Source organism: Bos mutus, chromosome 3 (assembly GCF_027580195.1).
Source record: "Bos mutus isolate GX-2022 chromosome 3, NWIPB_WYAK_1.1, whole genome shotgun sequence".
NCBI lineage: Eukaryota > Metazoa > Chordata > Mammalia > Artiodactyla > Bovidae > Bos > Bos mutus.
This window is the reverse complement of record NC_091619.1, coordinates 49386508-49411740: the sequence shown is the minus strand read 5'-3', so window position 1 is coordinate 49411740 and position 25233 is coordinate 49386508. Positions and strand designations below refer to the sequence as shown.

Genomic DNA, 25233 nt, shown 5'->3' with positions numbered 1-25233 from the left:
TGTAGCTCAGCTGGTAAAGAATCTGCCTGCAATGCAGGAGACATGGGTTTGATCCCTGGGTTGGAAAGATCCCCTGGAGAGGGGAAAGGCTACCCACTTCAGTATTCAGTCCATGGGTTGCAAAGAGTCAGACATGACTGTGTCGATTTACATATTTTTAAATAATTATATTTAACTAACCTAATATTTGGTTATTTTTGTATTATATACATTCATGCAAACTGCCTCAAAATTTTTAGGGAACAAGGAGGAGTATAAATCTAAAAACAAACATTTCTCATCATGCATATTAAGTTTTTTAGTTTCAATTATTTGTTTACTTGTATCCCAAGACTAGGTGATCAATAAAACCTCTCAAATATGCTTCCAAATTTATCTGTAACTTGACCATTTTGATAATAAAGTAGTTACATTCACCAGAATAAAATTCCCAAATAATCCAATAATAATAAAGACAAAAAAATAAAAATTGCTTCATTTAAAAAAATTTTTTCTAGTATTATTTTGATATTAAGTTTAAAATATTAGCATTTTATAAACCATTTTTATAACTTTTATAGCATTTTAAATAAATCAACAGGCATAAATACTTTAATACTGTAGTGATCCACACATACATATATGCATATTTGCACTTTTATTATTATTGGCCATGCTGCATGACATGAGGGATCTTAGCTTCCTGACCAGGGATCGAACATGTGTCCCTTGCAGAGGAAGGATAGAGTCTTTACCACTGGACAGCCAGGGAAGTCCCTGAGTTTTTATTTATAGATTTTTTTCCCCAAAATTATATGATTTAACACTGGAATTAAATATTTAAAATCAGTACCGTCTGGGAAAATATGGAATGACTGGTTGCTGTACATACACTTTACCTCTCTGTCAGCCCCTAATGATGAGGATTATTTCTTAATCATTTATGTATCCTAGAACTGAGCTTTCTGGCTTGACCAGAGTAGGCACATAAGAATGTTGATGAACTACACTAAAACAGCAGGATTCTTGAAAAAATTCTCGGGCATTGATTATCCATCTGGTCCTTTTAAATGCTGAAAGAGAAAACTAGTAAGCATACAGATGGGGCTACTAATATACAAGACCCAAAAATGTACTGTTTCTTACCTGATGTGGACTGCTTCATCATGTTATGCATTAAGAGACAGAGTAAAAAAAGTGAAAATATATAGAATTTATTTAAATAATACTTAAGACATTCTGATATACACATTACAACTTAAAAAAAGTTAACAAAATCTTAAACTCTCACTATCAACAAAGAGATTGGACTTAAGGATTTCTCTGCACATATTAAGCAAGGCTTACCAAAGCATTTAGTAATTAGAAAAGGAAAGTGATAAGTGAAGACATACAACTTATAAAGAATAAAACAAAACGCAGTATAGTTAATAAGAAAACAGGAAACTGTCATGTTCAGTCTGATGAACATAGGTTTTGACAGGAAACAGCAGCGTTTCTAACTGCAAGACAGTAAAAATTCAGACACTAAAAAAAGAGTATTAAAAACTATTACAATTATTTCACATAAAAATTACACTAAAATTTTAAAGCAGGGAGAATCTGCAGGGGTGAATATTCTGAAGCCTCAAAGGACTTCATAATCAACTTGGTCTACTTCATTCACTAAATAACTAAAGGTTAAGACAGAAGTTTCTTTCGTAAAACAGAAAAATGTGATATGTTTTACAGATATACAGCTTTTAATATAACTTAATAAGTAACACGGAAATTTGTTCTAAGAAAACTTGTTCATCTGGGTCGCTGACCATGTAGACAGAGGACACAGCATGTTCTCTATGTATTTGCTTTCTTTCTGCACATTATAGAACAGTGGTACCTTGAAAAAGTTAGGGTTAACTTTACAGTTGATTTTAAAGCGACACAACAGGTTAATCTTCTGCCATTTTCAACATGTAGAGGTAACAGAATTAATAATGAACACTTATATTGATATGATGCTTTAAAGTTAAAGTTCTGTGTATATTATTTCAAGTTAAAATTTTTTCCCCATGTGTCTGCTTGGAGGTTGAATTGTACAGGCAACTACTACTTTCTGAGATTCAAAAGAATAAGAAGGACTGCACTGAGTATTTTGAAAGACAATCAATCCACAACAAAGTGGAAAAAAGTCATCCACACACCAAAAAAAACCCCTAACCAAATGAACTTTGATCACTACTAGACAGGGTTTAAACCATTGAAGTGAGTCATGTGATACCAAGTGAACTGCAAAACAGTTGCAGTAAGTTTCCAAGACTGAGTCATATCAGATTATAAAAGCTCCTATTTGTACATCTGGGTCTCTATAATCAATCTTTGTAAAACACAGGGCTATAGGTTTTAAAGCTAAATGTAACACTTCTATAAGTGATCTATAATATATAAAAATAACTATACATTATCTTATATGAGCAGATAAGTCCAATAATATAGATTTGTATTTCTAATTTATAAAGGTTTTACTCTTTTTTCCCCCAAAGTTTAATCAGTGATTTTGCTGGATTCCTTACAAAATAATTTTAATAGTTTTCAAAATTTTAAATACATGTAAATGAGAAATGATACAGTCAGTATATTTATTCTCAATTATCAGCCTTAAAAACGGAATTACACACATGACAAAGATTAAAACTAGTGACAAACACACAAACCAAAAGATTTCCAGTGAATCAGAACCGGAAACCAATAAAAGTGATCAGTCGGAGGTCATGACCTGCTGATCATTGCATTACATAGACAAGAGCCAAAATTCAGACTTACAGTAATTAAAATTCAGATTAAGTTGAAAAAATCAAAAATTTTATTGAAATAATATAAAATAGGCAACGCTGACAATGTTTTTGGCACTAATCTATGTATATCTCTTTAAAGCCAGATGAAACACTTAAAATTAAAAATATATAGAGAGTCTATGTTAAATGTATAAAATGCAACGGTTAAAACTCATACTGTTAGAAGCAAAGAAAAAATATGTATACACATTAATAAGTGAAAAAGAAGGAAAGTAAAGTTTGGAACTGAAGAAACCTATACTGTGCATTTGTTACGAGAGAAGGATGGGGGGGGGGGAAATAAAAGCCATTTACAAAGAACTGTTAGTTTTTCTCTAGTGCATACTTAGATTTATCCAGTACACTGAGGCAAACAAAATGAAACTGCCATTGCGCTCTTCCTGGCAGCTGACACATCTTGATAAAATTGAAACCATTAACATTATTTAGAAGGTATTCTAATGTCAATGGTGATGAGGTTAGGAATATATGAGGTTCTATGTAAATTTATGACCAATTACAGGAAATAAATCACTTCACACTTGTTTCACTCTGAACTTTTAAAGCTACATCAAAGTACCACGTACATTTCATATGATTTAACCTTTAGCTGGAGCACTGAAAAAAAAATTCAAACCTTCAGCAAAACATCCTCATAAAAACAAGGTATTTTTTTTCTATCTGGATTGAATTCCTAGGAGGAATTATTCTTCTCTAAAGCTGAATCATAGGTTTTATCAGTCCATCTAATCAACCAAATTTTAAATCATTTATTTGATAAAGGATTTGTGTCTAGACTATATAAAGAATTCTTACAACTAAATTATAAAAAGATAACCCAATTTGAAATGGGCAAAAGGTCTGAGTAGATAGGTCTCTAAAGAAGATACAAATGGCTAATGAGCATAGGGAAAGATGCTCAATTGTCATTAACTATAGAGAGAATATAAATTAAAAAAAAAACAAAATGAGATGACATTTACACTTACTAGGATAGCTATGTCTCTGGCCATACCACCCTGAACACCCCCGATCTCGTCTGATCTCGGAAGCTAAGCAGGGTCGGGCCTGGTTAGAAATTGGATGGGAGGCCACCTGGGAATACCGGGTGCTGTAGGCTTTAAAGGAGAAGGCAATGGCACCCCACTCCAGTACTCTTGCCTGGAAAATCCCATGGATGGAGGAGCCTGGTGGGCTGCAGTCCAAGGGGTCGCTAGGAGTCGGACACGACTGAGCGACTTCACTTTGACTTTTCACTTTCATGCATTGGAGGAGGAAACGGCAACCCACTCCAGTGTTCTTGCCTGGAGAATCCCATGGACAGAGGAGCCTGGTGGGCTACCATCTGTGGGGTCGCACAGAGTTGGACACGACTGAAGCGACTTAGCAGTAGCAGCAGCAGGATAGCTATTGATCCCCTGCCCACCCGCCTCCCCCCCCCCGCCAAAATAGAGAATAACAAGTACTGCCAAGAATGTGAAGAAACTAGAACCCTCATAAATAGCTGGTGGGAATATACAATGGTACAGCTTCTTTGGAAAACAGTACGGCAGTTCCTCAAATGGTTAAGAGTAGAGTTATCATATAACTCAGCAATATCATTAATAAGTACACATTCAAGACAAATAATGTTCACAAAGAAACCTGTATATAGATGCTTGCAGCAGCATTATTTAAAGTAGCCCCAAAGTGAAAACATCCCAAATGTCTATCAACTGATGCTCGGATATATAAATTATGGTATACCCATATGAAGGAATATTATTAGGCATTATGAATGAAGAAGTACTGATACATGCTACTACAAGGATGAACTCTGACAAGATTATACCAAGTACAAGAAACCAATCACAGATGACCACATATTGTATAATTCCATTTAAATGAAATATCCAGAACGGAGAAATCAACAGAGACAGAAAATGTCAACAGATTAGTGTTTGCCTAGAACTAGCAGAAGAGAACCTTGAGGGAATGTGACTAACTTTTGAATGAAAACAAGTTCTACAATTTATTGTGATGATGGTTGCACAACTCAGTGAATATACTAAAAACCACTGAATTGTACACTTTAGGTGGGTGAAGTGTATTAGACATGAATTAAAGCTCGATAAAGCTGTTTTATATACATACACACACACACAAAATATTTATATCTATTTACATACATGTCAGATAGCCATTCTGTGGATATATTTTTAACAGAGATATTGGCAGACTGAAAAGAAATAATTTTCTATTTAGGAGGTGAAGAAAACTTAATTGATTAAAAAAAATTCATCAACAACGTTAACTTTCATTTAATTTTTTCCTCAACATAAAAAGAAATGATGGCTACCTTCTACAGCTTCATTTTAAACAGGCAGAAAATATTCACAATAAAATGTTTATTTCTTTAGACTGAAGTTAAAGGAGATGAATTCATTTATAGTATTTACTTTTTTCAGAAACTAAAACTTCTGATGGAAAAATAATTTAAAAAATATACAATATACATACATAGCCACAAACCCATGCTATTTTATCACTGAACACAAAATAAGCTTTCAAACAGACAGGTCAGTATCCTCTCTTCCTCATTTGGAGGTACTCACAGGCTGCTTAGTTAAGATTGGGTCCTTGCAAACCACATGACCTCATGAATGCTATCTTATCATATCACAGGTTCCTCACACTGACCACAACAACTTAAATCAGACAGTCAGGAAAGTAGCACTGAGTCTTTGACACGTACTATTGGTATGACATTTTCGGCTGTCCAGCTTGCGGGGAGTGAAAATCTGATTATCTCATGTCCAACTGCATCTGCGAGATATGGCCCATGAAAAGCACATGACTTACTGCACTAAAACTTCCAACCACAATGTAAGAGTTTTAGTTTTGTAAATCTGAGAGAGCTAGCTATTCATCTTGTACCAATTTTCCTTTAATCAACAGTGCATTTGTGGAGCACATTTTCTAAGGTTCCTAGTTTGAAACACTATCAATACTATACTATTGTTTCTTTAAAACTGAATTACATGATGCAAAAAAAAAAAGCCAAAGTTTTAAAATAACTGATTATATTTCCAAATCTTAGTGTAGTTGAAGAAACTGGATTAATATTTAAGAATAGATAGCATTAACAAACAAATGTGAACTACTGGGTAGCTTGGTTAAAAATAGCACAAGTATATCTAAATTAGACTGAAAAAAATCCAAATTGGCTCTGAAATGCATCATTTAAACCAAGGCCTTAATAGGAATATAACTTAAAACATAATTAAGGATGAAGATTTTATTTAATGCACTTCCTCTTGTTCAAGAAAGCTTTACCCTCAGCCATCAGCTAAATCTCTGTAAGTGCTTTTCTTCACTACCACACACTAAAAACAGACTAATCAGAAGGCACTCTGGTTTTAGAGGTGCCCCTCTTTATTGATTTCTTTTTTTTTTTTTTTTGAGGATAAAAAGGAGCTATTTATTTGTTAATGAAAAGAAAAATAGGTGACAGATATGAACAGATATTTTACCAAGAAGACATACAGATGGCAAATAAACCATGTGGAAAAAGAAAGATCAACATTATGATTCTTTGCTGCTGCTGCTAAGTCGCTTCAGTCATGTCCAACTCTGTGCGACCCCAGAGACGGCAGCCCACCAGGCTCCCTCGTCCCTGGGATTGTCCAGGCAAGAACACTGGAGTGGGTTGCCATTTCCTTCTCCAATGCACGAAAGTGAAAAGTGAAAGCGAAGTCGTTCAGTCATGTCCGACTCTTCGCGACCCCATGGACTGCAGCCTACCAGGCTCCTCCGTCCATGGGATTTTCCAGGCAAGAGTACTGGAGTGGGGTGCCATTGCCTTCTCCATCTTTATTGATTTCTACAGTTATTTGTTCTGGAGCTCTTTACATACCTCTGAACCTTTGCATATGATGGTTTCTCTGCCTGAAATAGCTTTCTACTCTCCTTGTCCTGGCTAACTTCTATTCGTCCTTCAATAAAGAGTTTAGGCACCCCCACACCCAGAAATCTTTTCATATTTCTAGGCTGTGGCACCATACGGTTCTACCACAGCACTGCCAATACTGACTGGCTCTCCCTACCAGTCTGAATTCCTTCACAATTGGGACTATGACTTTTATACACCTAGCACAGGACTGGGATGGAAAGGACTTTATAATGATCATTTAAATAACTGTTTTGGAATGCAGAAATTGAGGCAAGGCCTGAAGTATGCCTGAGAGTTAAAAGATGTCCAAATACTCACTGACTGAATGAATGTATGAATAGGCATCCTAAGGCCACACAGTTAATCAGTGGCAGAACTAGCCCCACACTCCAGGATGACCATTTCTCAACCACCTACAGTAAGATGGAGAGCAAAGACACAAAATTCAGAAACAAAACTAAACTTATCAAATGAAAACACCCAAAGAACCACAAACAAAATCCAGAATGCTATTAAGAACCTGATAAGTTGCATGGATATCTATTTTCCCCTCTTTATTTTATTAATGTGTTTAGCAGTAGTGAAGGAGAAAGTCAGAGTTAGATGGAGAGTCGGGATAATCAGCTTTCAAATAAATGAAATAAATTTAAAAAATGAACACTAAACTCTTGAAACCTGAGCACACAAATAAATTCCCTGGATTTTAAAATCATAGCTCATTTTGGTTGCCCCATGTCAGGTTGAATGAAAATCTTCAAGTACATCTTATCAGTGTCATTACAAATGTCAACAAACAATACTGTAATCATGCTAAAACCTTATTGGTATCATACATATGATTGAAATGTCTTTAGGCATTTATATCTTATTTTCCTCATGTCTTAGATCTAAGAGTATACTATTAGATGACCTCTTCATGAAAGGCTAAAAGGAAGTCTCTTCCACCCTTACTGAAATAAATCCATTTCAGTTCAGTTGCTCAGTCGTGTCTGACTCTTTGCAACTCTATAGACTGCAGCACGTCAGGCCTCCCTGTCCATCACCAACTCCCAGAGTTTACTCAACGTTGACTCACTTACGTTGAGTCAGTGATGCCACCCAACCATCTCATCCTTTGTCAATCCCTTCTCCTCCCATCTTCAATCTCAGTATCAGGGTCTTTTCAAATGAGTCAGCTCTTCACATCAGGTGGCCAAAGTATTGGAGTTTCAGCTTCAACATCAGTCCTTCCAATGAATATTCAGGACTGATTTCCTTTAGGATGGATTGGTTGGATCTCCTTGTAGTCCAAGGGACTCTCAAGAGTCTTCTCCAACACCATAGTTCAAAAGCATTAATTCTTCAGCGCTCAACTTTCCTTATAGTCCAACTCTCACATCCATACATGAATACTGGAAAAACCATAGCCTTGACTAGATGGACCTCTGTTGGCAAAGTAACATCTCTGCTTTTTAATATGCTATCTACGGAGGAGCCTGGTAGGCTGCAGTCCATGGAGTTGCTAGGAGTCGGACATGACTGAGCGACTTCCCTTTAACTTTTCACTTTCCTGCATTGGAGAAGGAAACGGCAGCCCACTCCAGTGTTCTTGCCTGGAGAATCCCAGGGACAGGGGAGCCTGGTGGGCTGCCATCTCTGGGGTCGCACAGAGTTGGACACGACTGAAGCGACTTAGCAGCAGCAGCAGCAGCAGGTTGGTCATAACTTTTCTCCCAAGGAGTACTAATAAGTAACTACACCAACTGTCACTCTAGGCTTTATAGTTAGTTCCATTTCCTTTAAAAATGCTTAGTATTATCTGCCTTTATTTCTTATAACTCAAGTGGCATTTGACCACTTGGGTATATGCAGCTTCCTTTGAAGTGGTTTCTTGTGATATGTTTCCAATCTAACAGCCACAGAGTAATTGTTGGGACCATTTATTTAGCAATTTACAGATCAGTACAGTTGTCCCTCAGTATCCAAGGGAGACTGGATCAGGACCCTGTGGATACCAAAATCCACAGATGATCAAGTCCCTCATATAAGATGGAGTAGTATTTGCATATAACCTGTGCACATCCTTCTGTATAATTTAAGTAATCTCTAAATATGGGGATTCCCTGGTGGCTCAGTGGTAAAGGATCTGCCTACCAATGCAGGAGATGCGGGTTCGATCCCCAGGTTCGAAAGATCCCCTGGAGAAATAAATGGCAACCCGCTCTAGTACTCTTGCCTAGAAAAGTATACTTCCTACAATGTCTTGCATAATATCAGAAAAATTCCATCTGATACAGCTTAATATTCAAGCCTGACTTTACACTTATAACTGGTTCTGTTCCTTGGCCAATGGCATATTATTTCTTGAGGACACTTACTTGTCCTTTAATTCAGAGTACCAGATCCGAATTTCTAGTTCCAGACTGATTCTTTATTCTGTAAATTGGCAGTTCACCCAGATTTTGTCCTAGAAATTTTGTAAAGAAACCCTTCTAGAGGCATGTCCTACTTTAGTCAATACTTCTAAAAGGCTTCTTTCCTTGGTATCTCATCTTTTCTGGGTTCTAGTTCCTTCTCGCCTTGGTTTCTAGTTTTTGAAAAATTGATATTGGAGTATAGTTGATTTACAAAGTTGTGTTAGTTTCAGGTATACAGCTAATTGTTTTATATTTTTCATTTTTCTTTTCTAAGTGATTTAATTATTTCACTTTACCCTCTCCTACCAGAAACTTTTTTCGTATTCTCACAATTCAACTCCAAATTTCTTAATGAAACTACCATCATTAGAAACATTATTATTCACTAACAAATCAAAATTTTTCTTTTTACCTACAGCAACCAGGATACACAGATGTATGTAGTTGAGTAGAACACCCTCTTTTTATGAATGTAACATAAAACTATGAGATTGTCTAAAAGTCCTGTGTTGGATTATCATTGTTTTTCTTTATATGAATGTGGTATATTATTCTTTTAGGAGGCAACGAATGAATGGAAACATATCACTGGAGATTTTAAAAACATCTGGAAACAATTGCTGGAAGTTTGGCCACTGGTTGGATTATTTTTCCATCACAGGTCATTATAAGATACTGAGATAGTTCCCTGTGCTATACAGTATGTCCTTGTTGCTACCTATTATACATACAACAGTGTGCATATGTTAATTCCAAACTGCTAACTTCTCTCCCTTTCTCCCTTCTTTGGTAACCATAAACTTGTTTTCTATGTCTGTGACTCTATTTTGGTTTTTAAATAAGTTCATTTGTATAATTTTTAAAATTCCACATACAAGTGATATCATATGATATTTGACTTTCTATAAATAGATTCTTGAAACAGAATATATCGAATAGCTGAGCTAATTTACATAGTTGAATAAGCTTGTATTTCTTAAGTAATATGTATATATGAAAATGGGTTGACAATTTTTACTTAATTCTAGGTTTCTAGAAATGTCAGATTTGGCTAAAAAATCTCAGTTGCCTCTGTTTCCAGAAAATCATCTAATATTTAAAAGCTAAGACTTTAGTGGCAACCACTGGAAACTAAAGCAGAATTTAGGGTCAAGTCAGACCACTTCCCCAGTCTCAGATTATATAGAAGTCTAAAACCTGAAGAAAGAAAAGTAAGGAATACTAAATGAGGATAGATTTCTACCACCTAAAAATTGACTCTCATCTGAGAGACAGAATTACTTTTAATTCAATTAAACTTCTATTAAACTCTTACTTTGTCTACCATAAGACAGCTGAACTGGTCGACAGGATTGGCAAGGCACTGGATTGGAGTAGATCAGAAGCTCCAGGGCCTAGGCAGTAGTTCTGTCTCTGCCACTAAAGAGCTGCGCAACTTTGGGTAAGTCCCTTCAACTCTTGGGTACTCAGGTTCCTCATTTATTAAGTGAAAAACTAGATAAACTTTAAGAACAAGTCTGGTTAAAAAAAAAAAAATATATATATATATATTTTTCACTTTTTAAAATCTTAGTTTTAAGTCTTTTACATAGTGCTATTATTCCAGACATAAAATACTGGACACTGTTCAATAAATATTTTCTTAATTATAATAAGATGAACTGCTTACCTGAGAAAATGGAATATGTTAAGAGTAGTAACAGTCATTTAAAGAAGTCATTAAAGAATCAGTTTTTTATCGATAAATGGAGATTGCAAGATTAAAAACCAGTGCTACACATTTCATTCAAGAGCCTTAAAGCAATTTTCATAGGAGTACAATTATGCCCTATCATAGACAGAGTGCCTGATGAACTATGGACGGAGGTTCCTGACATTGTACAGGAGACAGGGATCCAGACCATCAACATGGAAAAGAAATGTAAAAGAGCAAAATGGCTGTCTGGGGAGGCCTTACAGATAGCTGTGAAAAGAGACGTGAAAAGCAAAGGAGAAAAGGAAAGATATAAGCATCTGAATGCAGAGTTCCAAAGAATAGCAAGGAGAGACATTGATCCTCAGCGATCAATGCAAAGAAATAGAGGAAAACAACAGAATGGGAAAGACTAGAGATCTCTTCAAGAAAATTAGAGATACCAAGGGAACATTTCATGCAAAGATGGGCTCGATAAAGGACAGAAATGGTATGGACCTAACAGAAGCAGAAGATATTAAGAAGAGGTGGCAAGAGTACACAGAAGAACTGTACAAAAAAGATATTCAAAACCCAGATAACCACGATGGTGTGATCACTCACACTCACCTAGAGCCAGACATCCTGGAATGTGAAGTCAAGTGGGCCTTTGAAAGCATCACTACGAACAAAGCTAGTGGAGGTGATGGAATTCCAGTTGAGCTATTTCAAATCCTGAAAGATGATGCTGTAAAAGTGCTGCACTCAACATGCCAGCACATTTGGAAAACTCAGCGGTGGCCAGAGGACTGGAAAAGGTCAGTTTTCATTCCAATCCCAAAGAAAGGCAATGCCAAAGAATGCTCAAACTACCGCACAATTGCACTCATCTCACACGCTAGTAAGGTAATGCTCAAAATTCTCCAAGCAAGGCTTCAACAGTACATGAACCATGAACTTCCACATGTTCAAGCTGGTTTTAGAAAAGGCAGAGGAACCAGAGATCAAATTGCCAACATCCGCTGGATCATGGAAAAAGCAAGAGAGTTCCAGAAAAACATCTATTTCTGCTTTAGGGACTATGGCAAAGCCTTTGACTGTGTGGATCACAATGAAATGTGGAAAATTCTGAAAGAGATGGGAATACCAGACCACCTGACCTGCCCCTTGAGGAACCTATATGCAGGTCAGGAAGCAACAGTTAGAACTGGACATGGAACAACAGACTGGTTCCAAATAGGAAAAGGAGTACGTCAAGGCTGTATATCGTCACCCTGCTTATTTAACTTCTATGCAGAGTACATTATGAGAAACGCTGGGCTGGAAGAAGCACAAGCTGGAATCAAGATTGCTGGGAGAAATATCAGTAACCTCAGATATGCAGATGACACCACCCTTATGGCAGACAGTGAAGAGGAACTCAAAAGCCTCTTGATGAAAGTGAAAGAGGAGAGTGAAAAAGTTGGCTTAAAGCTCAACATTCAGAAAACTAAGATCATGGCATCCAATCCCATCACTTCATGGGAAATAGGTGGGGAAACAGTGGAAACAGTGTCAAGACTTTATTTTTTTGGGCTCCAAAATCACTGCAGATGGTGACTGCAGCCATGAAATTAAAAGACGCTTACTCCTTGGAAGGAAACTTATGACCAACCTAGATAACATATTAAAAAGCAGAGACATTACTTTGGCAACAAAGGTCAGTCTAGTCAAGGCTATGGTTTTTCCAGTGTTCATGTATGGATGTGAGAGTTGGACTGTGAAGAAAGCTGAGCACCGAAGAATTGATGCTTTTGCACTTGCTAGATCTCCTCCTAGCCCACTGGTGGTTTTGGTCTCCTTTGCTGGCTCTCTTGACCTTAAAGGTGAGGAGCACCACAAACTTGCTTCTAGACCCCCCTTTCTCTTTATCGATGAATGCTATTTATATGCCAATGACAAATAAACCTATTTTTAGCCCCTGATCTCTTTTTAGAGCCTCATACTCACATATCCATTGTCTGCCTGCTATTTTCATTTTAATGTTTAATAGGAATCTCAACCTTAAAACTTTGGATCTTCTACCTTCCCTAACCTCAGTAAGTTGCACCAACCATTCACTCAACAATCAAGCATCTCTGGAGTCAATGACTACTCTCTCTCTCATGTTCCTCACACAATCCACCAGCAAGTTCTCTACCTCTAAAACATCCACCATGCTAAGATTTCCACTTCTGCTCTTACCTGGACTATTTTAATGGCCTCCTAATGAACCTCCCTATTTCCATTCTTACTTTCCTACAACCAATTCACCACATAGCAGGCAGGGCAAATCAGATCACATCATTCTTGCTTAGCCAAAAATAAAATCCAAATGACTGATCCTGGCTTACAGAACATTATACAGGATTTGACTCTCTTTCTTTAGTCTTACCTCATACTATTTTTTTTTCCCATTCTCTACTATACTTGAGCCACATTAGTATGGTTTCTCAAAAGTCCACTTCATTTTTTCCAGGGTCTTTGTGCTAGCTGTTTTTTCTGCCAGGAATGATCTTTTCACTGTTTTTTTGCACATCAGAAGCTCCTTAGCATTCCTATCACAACTTATATGTTACCTTATCAGCAAAGCCTTCCACAAACATTTCTTCACTAAAAACATTTTCATGGAGTACCTACCACATGCCAACACTATTCTGGATGCTAGGGGAAAGGTACTCAGTCTTATTAGTAATTAAGGAAATACTCATTAAAACTGTAATGAGAATCCTCTTCACAGTCAGAATTACTAAAATTAGATAAAGACCGACAATCCCACATGCTGACAAGCATGTAGAACAATGAAAACTGTCTTTATGGCGCACGGGAGTATACACTGTTGTTGTTGTTATTTAGTCACTAAGTGGTGTCTGACTCTGTAGCTTACCAGGCTTCTCTGTCCATAAGATTCCCCAGGCAAGGATCCTAGAGTGGGTTGCCATTTCCTTCTCCAGGGGATCTTCCTGACTCAGGGATTAAACCCATATCTCCTGTATTAGCAGGTGGATTCTTTACCACTGAGGCCACGTGGGAAGCCCAATAAACAACAGCAATGATCTTAAAAGGCCAAAACAGAAGTAATTTAAATATTCACCAACAGAATAGATAAATAAGTTGTGATATATTTATATAAAGAAAAGTTACACCGCAATGAGAATGAATAACCTAGAGCTACATTTAAGAATAACATGGTTAAATTTCACTAGCAACTTTGAGCAAAAGAAGCACGGCACAAAAGAAGATACACCATAAGAAGTCATTTACATAAAATTTAAAAACTTAAACCACTGTATTAGAAGTTGAGATCATAGTTATTTCTGAGGAGGAGGGTATGACTGAAGACAGGATGGGAGAGAGCATGAATGGAGCTTTGCAGTCTATCTCTTGGACCTGGGTGGTGGTTACATGGATGTGATCTCTGTGATAACTTACTGAGCTGTAAACTTGTCACCTGGGCACTTTTCTATAAGTAATACTTCTATAGAAAAGTTTTAGAAGTTTGTGTTCTTTAGATTGTTCAATTTTTATGACTATGAACCCATACAACTGCAGAATGTTAAGGATAACAGCTGGTGGACTCATTCTAGAAGGTCTCCATCACAGAAAGAGCAACGAAGAAACTGTTGCTTGGTCTTAGTATCAGGAACAGGTGTGGCTCTTCTAACCAACTGGTCTGTTTTATCACAAAGACACTATGAAAAGTTTAAAGTGACCAGATTTCCCCTTTTTGCTGACTGCTGAAAACCTTATTCTTCAAGCCAAGCTTGAGGCCCATGATAAAAATGTGTAAGACACTTTTGTGGTATGCGATTTTGTATTGGTCTTGTTCAAGGTTCCATGTTACATTCCTAGTGTTCTTGACTTTTTCTCACAAAATTACACTTTGCCTTTTTTTTTTAATCATTTGCAAACTTCCTTTATCCTATCTGGAACAAAGCATGGTATTAGTGAATAAAAAATGCTCTAATTCTTTTCTTTCTTTTAAAAAATATATGGCTTGGTTTTACTTCAATATGTTTGGTTTTACTTCATTCTTATTTAATGCACTGTAATCTGACTAGAAGTCCTGACCCTAAATTCCAGCTTCTGCCACTTACTGGTTATGTAACTTTAGATGAATTATTTAGCCTCATTGAGCCTATAAAGTGGAAATATTAACAATTTTCACAGGATAACTGTGAAGATTAAAATAGTTATCCAAAAGATCTATATCTGGTTTAGCAACTACCACACAGAAAGTTTAATAAAAATAGGGAATATCTGCTTTATATAGAAAAGCTACTAAAAAAATAAAAAAGAAAAGCTACTAAGTGATTAGGCTAGAATTACTTTTGTGGGATTTTAAGGATATAAAGTACATTAAAACTATTTTATTAAGACATCATAAAAAATTAAGCAAAGCTATATAATGGGGAAATATTTAATTTTTAGTATAAGTGGACTATCTTCAGTCTGGAATAAATCTACCTATTCCTAGATCTACCAGAACACATCAGCACCAAGAACAAGTTAAAACATAAAATTTGTGTTGCAAAAACATTTCCAGATCAGCTGTTTGGTGAGCATTTTCACATGAAAAAAATACTGTAAATGACAGCAAGGCTTAAAGGAGCCCAGAAAAGCTTCATCAATTGATACTGTGGCTGAAGTGTATGATTATACTTCTCAATATGTCAATACCTAATGACTTCTGAGTACATTTCTTTTGGCTTCTAAATGAAATTAACTTTCTATTTCCTTCTATCTTCCTTTCCAGGCAGTTAGAAGATATTCTTTGTTTGTCTTTAATGGTTGGCAGCTGTAAGAAGATGGATCAAATGCTGAAGCAGACGGCGCATTCATTTCTGGAACTTATAGCTTTATGTCTTCTGACTTAAATGTTCCTGACATCCAAACCTCCTGAAAAAGTTTAATTTTTCAAAACCCAGCCCAGATGCTGTTGCCATCTTATCCCACGATGTTTCAAAGGAGGCTATTTAGCATACGGGAATTAAGTGCATAGGTGGACTTAAAGTTACGTAGTCTAACCTCCCACCTCTGTCACTGACTAGTGTATGACCATGGGGAGTTATTTAATACCCAAGAACCTCAGTTTTATGACATGTAGAAAGTGAAGTCACTCCATCATGTCCGACTCTTTGTGATCCCATGGACTGTAGTCTACCACGCTCCTCCATCCATGGGATTTTCCAGGCAAGAGTACTGGAGTGGGTTGCCATTTCCTTCTCCAGAGGATCTTCCCAAACCAGGGATCGAACCTGGGTCTCCTGCATTGTAGGCAGACACTTTACCATTTGAGCCACCAGGGAAGTCCTTATGACATGTAAAGCATGAATAAGAATGATGCTACCTACTTCAGAAGTTTGCTGTGAAGACTAAAAGAAATAAAGGAAGTTTAATACTTAGTACAGTGTCTGACACAGAACGACTATTGAACAAATGGTATCTACTATAATGTATACTTTTGATTATGTATTACAATTTGTTTATTTGTATGCCTATTTCCTTACAAATAGCTGAGAAAAGAAGAGAAGTGCAAGCAAAGGAGAACAGGAAAGATTTACTGATCTGAATGCAGAGTTCCAAAGAATACCAAGGAGAGCTAAGAAAGCCTTCTTAGGAGAACAATGCAAAGAAACAGAGGAAAACAACAGAATGGGAAAGACTAGATCTCAAGAAAATTGGAAATACCAAAGGAACATTTCATGCAAAGATGAGCTCGATAAAGGACAGAAACAGTAAGGACCTAACAGAAGCAAAAGAGGTTAAGATGAGGTGGCTAGATTTCACAGAAGAATTGTACAAAAAAGGTCTTAATGACCCAGATAACCATGATGGTGTGATCACTAGAGTCAGACATCCTGGGGTGTAAAGTCAAGTGGGCCTTACGAGGCATTACAACGAACAAAGCTAGTGGAAGTGATTGAATTCTAGCTGAGCTATTTAAAATCCTAAAAAAAGGTGCTGTTAATGTGCTGCACTCAACATGTCAGCAAATTTGGAAAACTCAGCAGTGGTCATAGGACTGAAAAAGGTCAGTTTTCATTCCAATCCCAAAGAAAGGCAATGCCAAAGAATGTTCTAAGTACTGCACAATTCTGTTCATTTCACATGCTAACAAGGTAATGCTTAAAACCCTACAAGTTAGGCTTCAGCACTACTTGAACCAAGAACTTCCAGATGTATAAGCTGGATTTAGAAAAAGCAGAGGAACCAGAGACCAAATTGCCAACATCTGTTGGATCACAGAAAAAGCAAGAGAATTCCAGGTAAGCATCTACTTCTGCTTCATTGACTATGCTAAAGCCTTTGACTGTGTGGATCACAATAAACTGTGGAAAATTCTTCAAGAGATGGGAATACCAGACCACCTTATCTGTCTCCTGAGAAACCTGTATGTAGGTCAAGAAGCAACAGTTAGAACCCGGCATGGAACAATGGACTGGTTCCAAATTGGGAAAGGAGTATGTCAAGGCTGTATATTGTCACCCTGCTTATTTAACTTATATGCAGAGTACATCATGAGAAATGCTGTGCTGGACGAAGCTCAAGCTGGAATCAAGATAGCTGGGAGAAATATCAATAACCTCAGATATGCAGATGACACCACCCATGCAGATGATACCACCCTAATGGCAGAAAGTGAAGAGGAACTAAAGAGTCTCATGATGAAAGCTAAAGAATTCCAAAAACTAAGATAGTGGCATCTGGTCTCATCACTTCGTGGAAAATAGATGGGGAAAAAAATGAAAACAATGACAGACTTTATTTTCTTGGGCTCCAAAATCACTATGGACAGTGACTGCAGCCATGAAATTAAGAGACGCTTGCTCCTTGGAAGAAAAGCTATGTCAAACCCAGACAGCATATTAAAAAGCAGAGACATCACCTTGCCAACAAAAGTCTGTCTAGTCAAAGCTATGGTTTTACCAGTAGTCATGTACGGATATCAGAGTTGGACCATAAAGAAGGCTGATCGCAGCAGAATTGATGCTTTCGAACTGCAGTGCTGGAGAAGACTTCTGAGTCTCTTGGACTGCAAGCAGATCAAACCAGTCAATCCTAAAGAAAATCAGTCCTGAATATTCATTGAAAGGACTGATGCTGAAGCCATCTGATGCAAAGAGCTGACTCACTGGAAAAGACCCTGATGCTGGGAAAGATTGAGGGCAGGAGGAGAAGTTGACAAGAGGATGAGATGGTTGGATGGCATCACTGACTCAATGGACATGAGTTTGAGCAAACAATGAAGGAGAGAGTGAAGGGAGACAGTAAAGGACAGAGAAGCCTGGCATGCTACAGTCCATGGGGTTGCAAAGAGTCAGACAGGACTGAACAACTGAACAACAACAATCTCCTTTGTTAGACTGTGAGTCCCTTGAGGCTATGAATTGTATTTCAATCTCCTTTATATTCAGTTCTAAACCCAGTGCCTAGTACAGAGTAGGTGCTGTGATGACAGATGGATGAAAGGGCAGAAGGTGGGAAGACAGGGAAAGGAAAGCACTTAAATTGGGACCTTGGGTCTTATCTATGTCTGCCACGAGGATAGAACATAGGGTTAGGAGAGGATTTATTCACAGCCCCTTCCAGGTCTGGGGCAGCAAGAGCTTCCATAGTGGCTTCTGTGAAGCTCTTGGCAGGGTAAGAGGCTTCAAATTAAAAGATTTCTATGGTAGGTAGGTAATACTAGGAGCAAAATTAGGTGCTAAGGGTAAGAATCACAGGGGTTGGGAGTCAGAGAAGGTGTGTGGATGGATGATAGTAAGCTGCAGAACATGAATATAAATCTCTATTTGCAATGCTAACAGAGAGAGATAGGGAGCTCTTGTGACTAGGTCAGCTGCAGAATTTACTTACAGGATATATGCAAATTCATGTGTCAAGGAGGACAACACGGTTAAAATATGGTCACTAATTGATATTCTTAAGATTTTAAATATTGTTTTCTAATCTAAACTCTCTGTAAGTAGCACAGAAAAGATCGGCCACTCTGGATTAAACCCTGGCTCAATCGTTTACTATTTGTGTCATCTTGGGAAAAGTTACTTAATCATTCTGAGTCTGTTTCCACATCTATTCAACTGAGGATACTACCATCATATGGGATTATTATGAAGATTAGTAATAATAAATATGAAGTGTCTGACACCATGCTTGAGTGACAGACCAATAAACAGTATATATTATTGCTACTTTATAGATTAACAATATATTCAGCCATTCATGAAAAATAACTTAATTCTCTTTACCATTTCATACAGACAACTATGCTAAGTGGTCATAGCTGTTAGAACATGCACAACATTGCTATATCTTCAGGAAGATGAATCTGCAAAGCTGTTTCAATATTTCCTTCAACATTTAGAGAAGTACAAAAATCAGCTAACACAGTAACTATTAACAGTCACATGCTCAAATACAGCATTAACACTTAAAAGTCAATTCTTATGTTGAAAGTCAAAGATTCTAGCAAATTCTAGCACACAAGCAAAAGTTAAGTTGGAGCAATTAGACTGACTTCAGTTTATCTATCTGTCTTTTTTCCCCCACTGTGAAGTGCTATACACAAGAATGAAAAAAAAAAAAAAATCACTAGAATAAAAAGGTGAAATTTGTTTAAATCTCTCAAGAAGCTGGCCAATAAATAGTAAGTTTTATACTAAGTCAACTACAGCCAGTATCTCAGTTTAAACTTTCACTTGTTTTCCCTTATGCTTTCTTCAGTTATAAAACTTTGAACAGGTGAATACTGTTAAAATTTGCTCCAAAAACATAATGAAAATAAGTCTCCAACTAAAGACCTATAGTGGTTTCACAATATCTAGCACACTTAATCTCTTCTAGCTTTGAAGATTCACCATAAACTGATTCTATTCAGTCTAACTTTATTTCCCCAATGCAGTCACATTACTTCTGAATCAAACCTGGCCTCCTCCACTCCCAAGCCTATACTCACTCTCACCTCTGTGTGCCTGTGTGGTTTCCTGCTGCTGCTGCTGCTTAGTTGCTAAGCTGTGTCTCACTCTTTGCAACCCATGGACCACAGCCTGCCAGCCTCCTGTCCGTGGGATTTCCCAGGCAAGAATACTGGAGTGGGTTGGGAGTGTGGTCCCCAACTATACTCATTCTCCTCTCTACTGTTTTCTAACTGGGACTTGTTTTAAGCCCACGACTCTGGCCTATTCTGAATCACCCAATTAGCATCTTATCACAAACTGTTCTAAAATTAAAGATTATTTTCACAAACCACACCTAAAAATCTGAGATTAAAGTTAAACCTCATGTTAACTATTTTCTGGCATTCCTGATGAGGAGAGAGTATCATTATTTTTAGTTAAGATATGTTTCCTTATCATTAGATGTCAAAATTATAAATGGGAAATTGATTTATTTCAGCCATAATTTTCTTTGAGAAAATCTTTTGAATGTAAGGAATAATCCCTAGGGTTCTCAATAAGAATCTCTAGAACATGCTTATTTGTAACTTGTTCTTTCATGTATGACTATCAGATCAGATTATAAAAAACTTCACATGAATAAAATTATACATGATCTTGGATCCCTCAAATGCTATCACAGCTGAAAAATCAGTATTTATAGGAAAGACCTACAAAACTTCAAGGCAAATTAAATTAAACCACATCTAAGATTTATCATTTTTGTTAGCTTTTTTTCTTTTCATTCAGAATTTACTTAGATTGACTGCCTCCAGGAGGTATTACCCAAAATACAGACTTTAACTGAAGAGTGTAATACCAGGAAAGGGTAATGTCCACACTTTTTCCTTTGAGGTTAAATTAATTTAGTGAAGAAAATGAGTTTCTTTCTTAAGAAGCGAGGTTTATATTACCCCTTCAAGTCACTGTGAATAAATATTATTGTACAAATAGTTCAATATAAGAAGCATACTTTTCCATTTATGTTTAATTAGATAGTTATCATTAGGAAAAAACCCAAGGAAACTGACCTAGAATCACATTAATTAAAAAGTGTCTCTCTTTATCAAAACACACTATTTTAAATAATTTAAATTATCTAGGATAATAAAACTATCTAGTAAAAACTACTTGAAAATTTCATGAGCTGACTCTCACAGATTCAAGTTAGTGCCAGTTTAAAAAGTATTCAGATACTAAGAAATCTGTTAACTGATATTAGGCAAGTATCCTTTTTTGCAATCTCAGTAATACTGCTATGAAGTGAAAAAGAAGACAAGAGTAAAAAAGACTTCCCTTTAGTCACAACGGTAATACCACAAATCTACTATAGAGATAAAAAGAAAAATTTAGTTTAATTGAAGTAACTTTGAAACCCAGGCAAACAATCAAGTGTTTTCAGATCTCAATAAAAAAGTAAAGTATTCGCCATACAAACATTAATTGATCATTTCAGATATGATTAACAAGGTTTAAGGAAAACAAATCCTCAATACTAGAACAGAAAAATGTGTGTTAAAAAGAAGATAATCTTCTAAAATACTATTATTAATAATAATCAAAGATTCACAAAAAATATTTACCATGAAAGAGTCAATCATAAGCAATAATAAAGTGTTGTCACAATACAGAGGAAGGAAGAAAGAAATATGTGACGATCAAAATTTATCACTTACCTCATGATTCAGCTCTGCTATCTGATCTTTCAGTTCCCTAATGTACTGGTTAGAATCAGACTTGTTAAGCTGTCCTTGAAGCTTTCCTTCTTCTTTCTGTTTTGTGACAATATAACAAAGCAAAATCAAGAGACAATTTTCACAGCCTGTACTCAAGTATTTGAAGATTCAGGACAGCATAAAGGCATATCCTTTAACTGGCTAAATTCTGAACAAATATATTCTCAAGCTATTTCTGTAAAATTAATAGAGAACTATACTATTTCTAAATAATGCTGATTAACTGTATTAATATAATTAACACAATTTATAAACTGTATCTTTTGAGAGACTCTTAGAAATCAATAATTGAAAAGGGTCTACTAGTGAAAAAAAATTACCCTAGAATTTGAAAGCCATTTATTAAGTCATTTTGAGGGTAAATGCTTTTCTATCCATTCCATAAGAGATTCAATGCTTAATTGGGAAAGTGGTAAGTCTCCTACAATTACAGTAGGAAGTTGCTTTTGCTGGGGGACAGAAAGAAAAAAAAAAAAAGAGAGAAAAGGTTGTTCAAAACCCTCTTACAAGGGGAAGATGGCTCTGAATAGCTTCTGTTTAATTAGCTCAGCAATGTGATTAAAAGGTGCTCTAATCCTGAGAACTAGTTACAGAATCATGCTGGAATCATTTTCCAGGGAGACAGACTGGAAAGAGGAGGAACTGCCTTTTTCTTACACCACCTGAAAACAAATGAACTTTTAAGGTAAAGGGAAAAAAACAGGATTGTTTTTGGTGTCTTCAGATTATTTGTTTAGGAGGCCATGTCTGATGTTTTAAATGTTAAGAAGCTCTGATCCAGAGACATCTACTGAAAACTACTGAGCAACTCCTGATGCCAGAAAAGTATCAATTTACCTTCAATAGTCACCACTCAGTTTCTTTCCATGGAGACAACCACTGTTAACAGTTTTTTTCATGTAGTCTTCCCATGGTGTTTTGTACAGACATGTGTAAACTCACATGTATAACACACATATTTTTACTCATACTATAGACACCATACAAGCTGTTCTACACTTGCTATTATCTCAAGAATAGTACCTGAAGATCATTCAATATCAGCATGCAGCAGAAGGATAATACATTGTGATCTGAGAGAATTTTGGAGTTCCCGTAAAAGTTATCTTAGTGGTATCTAAACATTTATCAGTTACTTAAAAGTAAGTTGTAAAAGGTGCCTTAGGTTCTGTACAATTACCTTGAGTGTGATTGGTTGTAGTGAAGAGCATTTTCCAACGTGGAAAATGTGTCTTTCCACTCACAGTAAGAAGGGACCTTGGACATAATCTGGTTTGGAATTCTGACTGCAATCACATGCAGCCTCTACTTTGCTTCCACACCCGCTCCCCTAACATCCTTAGCAAAAAGAAGAACTAGCCAGAACTGCCTTGGCAACAGGATGGGCAGCTCCTTTGCAGAGTAATGGCAACCACCCCAACAAGACTGCTCTTCTGTGTTACTCTATTCCTGCCACCTTCATTTCATTCTTATGTACCCTTTAGTCTGTTCTGCAATCCTTTCATCAAGTTATTCCTATATGATCCTTCCCTCTCTTTTTTTATTATGGAAATTTGACTTAAAAACCTTTTATTGGAATGTGGCCTCCTGAAGCAGTTTGATGTAACTAATATTTGTAGAGAGGTAAAAAAACAATTGAGTTTCCCTGGTGGCTCAGTGGTAAGAAGCCGCCTGCAATGCAGGAGATGTGGGTTTGATCCCTGGGTCGGGGAGATACCCTGGAGAAGAAAATGGCAACCCACTCCAGGATTCTTGCCTGGGAAATTCCATGGAAATTTCCTGGCAAGAGGAGCCTGGCAGGCTACAGTCTATGGGGTCACAAAAGAGTTGGAAATGACTTAGCGACTAAACAACAACAAAAGAACTACTACTGTTTCTGTCTAGTCAGTGTTAATGCTTAGGCGTGTCTGCTCTTTGTGACCCCATGGACTGTAGCCCACCAGGCTCCTCTGTTCATGGAATTCTCCAGGCAAGAATACAGGAGTGGATTGCCATTTCCTACTCCACAGGCTGTAAAACTTTTCTTATACATTTAAGCACATGGATATCACATATAATCACCTAAAAAAAGAATTAATTTAACAATTACTATATTTCAAACATGCAGGGCCTTCAAAATACATACATAAGACATGTTTTTAAGCCATATTCCCATATTTAAGACAAAAATTCTTTTGAAAATTTAGAAATATCAATACGATGGCCAGAAAAATGATAGCAGAACCAATAGAACAGCAAAGATACCAAAACATAATCCTAATCAAACCATCTCTGAAGCCTTCCTTACCGATTTTTTCATTTATATAAACCAATAAAATCTCGATTACTTAAACCAGTTTGAATATGGATCTGTCACTTATAACCAAAAAAATTAAAGCTAACATATCTTGAGCACTTATTAGGCCTTCACAATTGAGGTTCCCCCACAGGCTTCCCCAATGACTCAGTGGGTAAAGAATCTGCCTGCAATGGAGGAGACACAGATTCAATCCCTGGGTCAGGAAGATGCCCTCGAGAAGGAAATGGCAACCCACTCCAGTATTCTTGCCTGGAAAATTCCACAGACAGAAGAGCCTGTTGGCCTACATACAGTCCACAGGGCTGCAAAGAGTCGGATATGACTGAACATATAAACTCATAGTACTTATCACAGGAATTAAGCCCTAATGCCTAAAGTATCCTTGTATGTAATGATCTAACTTACCTCCTATGCATCTAAAATGGTACTAGCTTTATATCATCCTTAGAACAACTGAGAAAATAGCTACTCAATTTTCTGTAGAGCTTCTCTATTGGAGGAGTGGTGGTAGAGAAAGACAGGCTTACAATGAGCTAAGAATTGTTCTAAGCCCTTTACATGTAATCATCACAACGTGTATAACTGTTGTTGTTCAGTCCCTCAGTCGTGTAGGATTCTTTGCGACCCCAAGGACTGTGGCACTCCAGGCTTCCCTGTCCTTCATCATCTCCTGGAGCTTGCTCAAACTCATGTCCATTGAGTCAGTGATGCCATTTTTATTCCTATTTCCTAGATAAGGACACTTAAATGAAAGACTGAGTGAATTGGATGCTCAAGAGTCACAACAATAGATGACACATTTTCTACCTTAAATTATGGCACTTTGAACATGAGAAATAATGAAACAGAATATATGGAGATCTATGCAAAGGACTCACAAATTAGCTTTCTTGGATTTGTTACAAAAATACTTATTTTAGCCTCTGCTGATCTAAGGGCTTCCCTGGTGGCTAAGACGGTAAAAAATCTGCCTGCAATGCAGGAGACCTAGGTTCGATCCCTGGGTTGGGAAGGAGGAAATGGCAACCCACTCTAGTATTCTTACCTAGGAAATCCCATGGACAGAGGAGCCTGGTGGGCTACAATCTATGGGGTCGCAAAGAGTCAGACATGACTAAATGACTAACACTTGCACTTTTCCCTCTGATTTACACAGGAATTGCAATACCAAAGGAATTTAAAATGCTATAGCTACTTGGCATCTATGGCCCTAAGCTAATATGATCCATATTATCAATTTACAGTTATCTAATACAACTTACGTGTCCTTATGCCTGCATCTTATTTTTAATCATCCACTTTTTAAATGAAATATTTCAAAGGAAGAATAAGAACAAAAGTGTAATAAAATAAAGACTAATGAACCCACCACCTATATTCAGATTTTCCTTGGCTCTAGACTTACTCCACCTTTAGTCCTGTATATCTTAAAGATGGAAAAGATGATGTC

At 36.8% G+C, this 25233-nt stretch overlaps 1 protein-coding gene, 1 non-coding gene and 1 pseudogene across 9 annotated transcripts in view; 1 reads left to right on the top strand and 2 right to left on the bottom strand.

Annotated features, from left to right (window-relative positions):
• The window catches only part of EVI5 (ecotropic viral integration site 5), a 238219-nt gene that overhangs the window by 13935 nt on the left and 199051 nt on the right, over positions 1 to 25233 (bottom strand). For all 8 annotated transcript variants that reach the window (XM_070367675.1, XM_070367679.1, XM_070367673.1 and 5 more), the window contains one exon: positions 21425 to 21520. In XM_070367675.1, coding sequence (XP_070223776.1) covers positions 21425 to 21520 — 96 coding nt within the window. The remainder of the gene's footprint in view (positions 1 to 21424; positions 21521 to 25233) is intronic.
• LOC138987300 (5S ribosomal RNA) lies at positions 3794 to 3912 on the top strand (annotated as a pseudogene).
• On the bottom strand, positions 16047 to 16118 carry TRNAC-ACA (transfer RNA cysteine (anticodon ACA)). The gene has a single exon. It is a non-coding gene; the product is annotated as a tRNA-Cys (tRNA).